Source organism: Galeopterus variegatus, unplaced genomic scaffold (genome assembly GCF_000696425.1).
Source record: "Galeopterus variegatus unplaced genomic scaffold, G_variegatus-3.0.2 Scaffold9096, whole genome shotgun sequence".
Classification (NCBI taxonomy): Eukaryota; Metazoa; Chordata; class Mammalia; order Dermoptera; family Cynocephalidae; genus Galeopterus; species Galeopterus variegatus.
The window spans coordinates 41,133-43,848 of record NW_007735207.1 but is presented as its reverse complement, the minus strand read 5'-3'; the positions used below and the strand labels follow the sequence as shown (position 1 = coordinate 43,848).

At 45.6% G+C, this 2,716-nt stretch overlaps 1 gene segment (V, D, J or C); it reads right to left on the bottom strand.

Moving 5' to 3' along the window:
- Window positions 1-1,674: 1,674 nt before the first annotated feature.
- The window catches only part of LOC103609024, a 2,037-nt gene continuing 995 nt past the window's right edge, over window positions 1,675-2,716 (bottom strand). The window contains 1 exon segment of the V gene segment in view: window positions 1,675-1,808. Within this exon segment, the coding sequence occupies window positions 1,675-1,808 (134 nt within the window).

Here is a 2,716-nt window from a genome sequence, read left to right as displayed (position 1 = left end):
CCAAGGAGGCTCCAATGCTGCTAGGTCATTTGGAACAGTATGAGTGAGCCGTATGTAAGGGTCTTACCCTTTGGATATGTACTTGGAAATATCAACAGTGGATGGTAGGCCACCAACCCCTGTGGGGACAAGCCATGTGGCAAGAGTTGTGGAAATTGGGACATGAGAAGGAAGTAAGTCTTTTCCATGTCACAGGATATTCCCCTTTAGCCAGTCTGGGCAATGATGAAGCTGATGCACTGGCTAAGGTAAGGTGGCTGGAGAGAGCTCCAGCAGCTGATGTAGCTGGGTGGCTACAGTGGAGAATGCAGCATGCTGGTTGCAAGACCGGGTGGTCAATGGCCCACCAGGTGCTGCATAAACCTGAGAAAGAATGCCCCTGATGGGCAGATGTGCTCCTGATGAGCAGACGGGTGCCCCTGATGGCCAGATAACCTGTGTGAGAGTGCCCCTGACATGGTGGCAGGTGGATCTTGTGGGATCACTGCCAAAGTCAGAGAGTTACTGGTCTTCTGTTTGCGTGGCCTTGTGGGGCCCCAGACCAGGTAAGCACTGTGAAGGCACTGAGTTGCTTTATGGCCATGTATGGTCTTTTGAAAAGGGGATTGAAGCTGTCTGCCAGCCCCCCATTGTTGAAGGGGTGGACACAGTGGTTATGGCCGACAAGCTTAAATGAGAGACCCCACAAGGGTGGACCCTCTCCAGTGGAGGCTCTGTTGCATAGAACTGCAGCATCTGTTCCTGCACCCATTCTTTCCAGGATGGTAAGCTGGCATGTATTCTGCCATAGGGATGAGAACTCCCTCTATTGGTGCCAATAACTTTTTTGTCTTTTTGCCCATAGAATTGTGGCTGCAGGCACCAGAGTTGACTGGACACAAACATACATTCGTGTGGCCAGTGTGTCAGCTTGCTGAATATGCACCAAGTGTCCTACCAGTGTGGCTGCAGGATTCCTGTGGGAAATCATCCCAATGACAACTACTAGCCAGACATATGTATGGGTGGGGTTTTCATGGCTAATAGTTGAAAGGATGGAGCTACAGGGACAAGCCTCAAGGTAAATTGAATGTATAATAAGCACGGAGGTTATATGGATGCAAGGGTCAGTTATCCTCGCTAAGGGAACATCACGGAAGATTCCGAATGCATAGATTATACAGTGAGAGACCCTGAAGGGCTGGAGTGTGAGGAAAGTGGAGTTGGTTTGGTCAGGACCTCTCACCTCATATCTGGCTGGGTGTGATTCAGCAAGTCTATTGTAAACAAGTGACAAAAGAGTAGAGTTGGTGCCATGCATGCCTGTGTACCCCTTGGCTTGTTGCCACTTGTGTGTGCTCTTCAGTATGGAAGGCAGTGGGTCTGAACCACTGGTCAGCAGAGCTCACATCTGAAATATAAAGTATGTCCACTTTGCCAGTGGCTTCTCAGTTTTACTTTCAACTACCTGGCTCAGGACCCGCACAGGACAGGGCAGACAGGTTGTGATCCAGCCCAACACTATATATCTCTATTGAATTAATTAAGATTAAAATAGAGATTTGGACTGCTAAAGTATATTCTAGCTCTCAGATTCTATTTATCTAATTTTATCATTTTCTTCCCCTATTCTCCTACGTATATTCTCTCAGCACCTCTCCCCTACACTCACACCCAAACAGCATAGTGATCATATCATTGTGGCAGTGACTCTATGGGCCCATGGTAGACTGAGACATCAGCCCTGGCCTCAGAGTCAGCCTCAGATTCTGCCATGTTAGTAACTGAACATGTTGTGACATCTGGGGTATGTCCTTCTTGGTAATAATCTAAAAATGAATCAAGAAAGGAGATTATACATAGATGACAAGCATTGATAGATAAGACAATACAGACCAATGAAAAATAGAGAAGTCCTCAACTCAGAACCCAGGCCTAGTATGGGAAGGCACAAGTTTTGTCTTTTAAAAAGAGTTATACACGGACACATTCACTGATACCACACACGTAGTAAACAAAGCCTATAAATCTATTTTTGTAATTAATGCTCATAACTTACGGCATGTTGCCCAATATAGTATGGTCATCGACTCACAAAATGAGTGTTAATAAAGAATACAAGTCAATTTATTATCTTTATCTTCATCATCATCACCATTTGATGTTCAGTTTAAAAGTGTCTCAAAATGGTTGGACTTTTTTCCATCTAGAAAATATATATTTTTTAATTCTTCAGAGGAATGTTTCTGTATGTTTCTCAAGCTATTCTGGCCTAGTCACAAAAACTGGGCAGAATTAACTGTCTAAAAAAGCAAATCCTCCTTTCTTGCTCTCAGGTAATTTTCAGGGTGCTTTTGTTTGTTTTTTCTGAAAAATTAGACTCTGAATTTTGGAGCTGAGAGGACCATCAGAAATCACATATTTAAGCCCATCATTTTCGGATAAGGAAACTGAGACCTGCAAATCTCATGGATTACCCAAAGCTGTACAGTTAGTATCAGCAGAACTCACAGTATGGACAGACCCCCTGTCCTCGTCAACCCAGTGCTCAGCCCCACACATTTCACCCCTTTCAAATGGCCCCAACTTTGTTTTGCCAGGAGCCGGAGGAGGCCTTGTGGGAAGAGCACCAGCTCTGTTGACTGTGAGAGGTGAGCAGGGTTTGGGTGCAGGATGCAGCTGCCAGGGCACCGCTGTGTGTCTGTAGCACAGAGGTATGTGGCTGAGTCTACAGGCC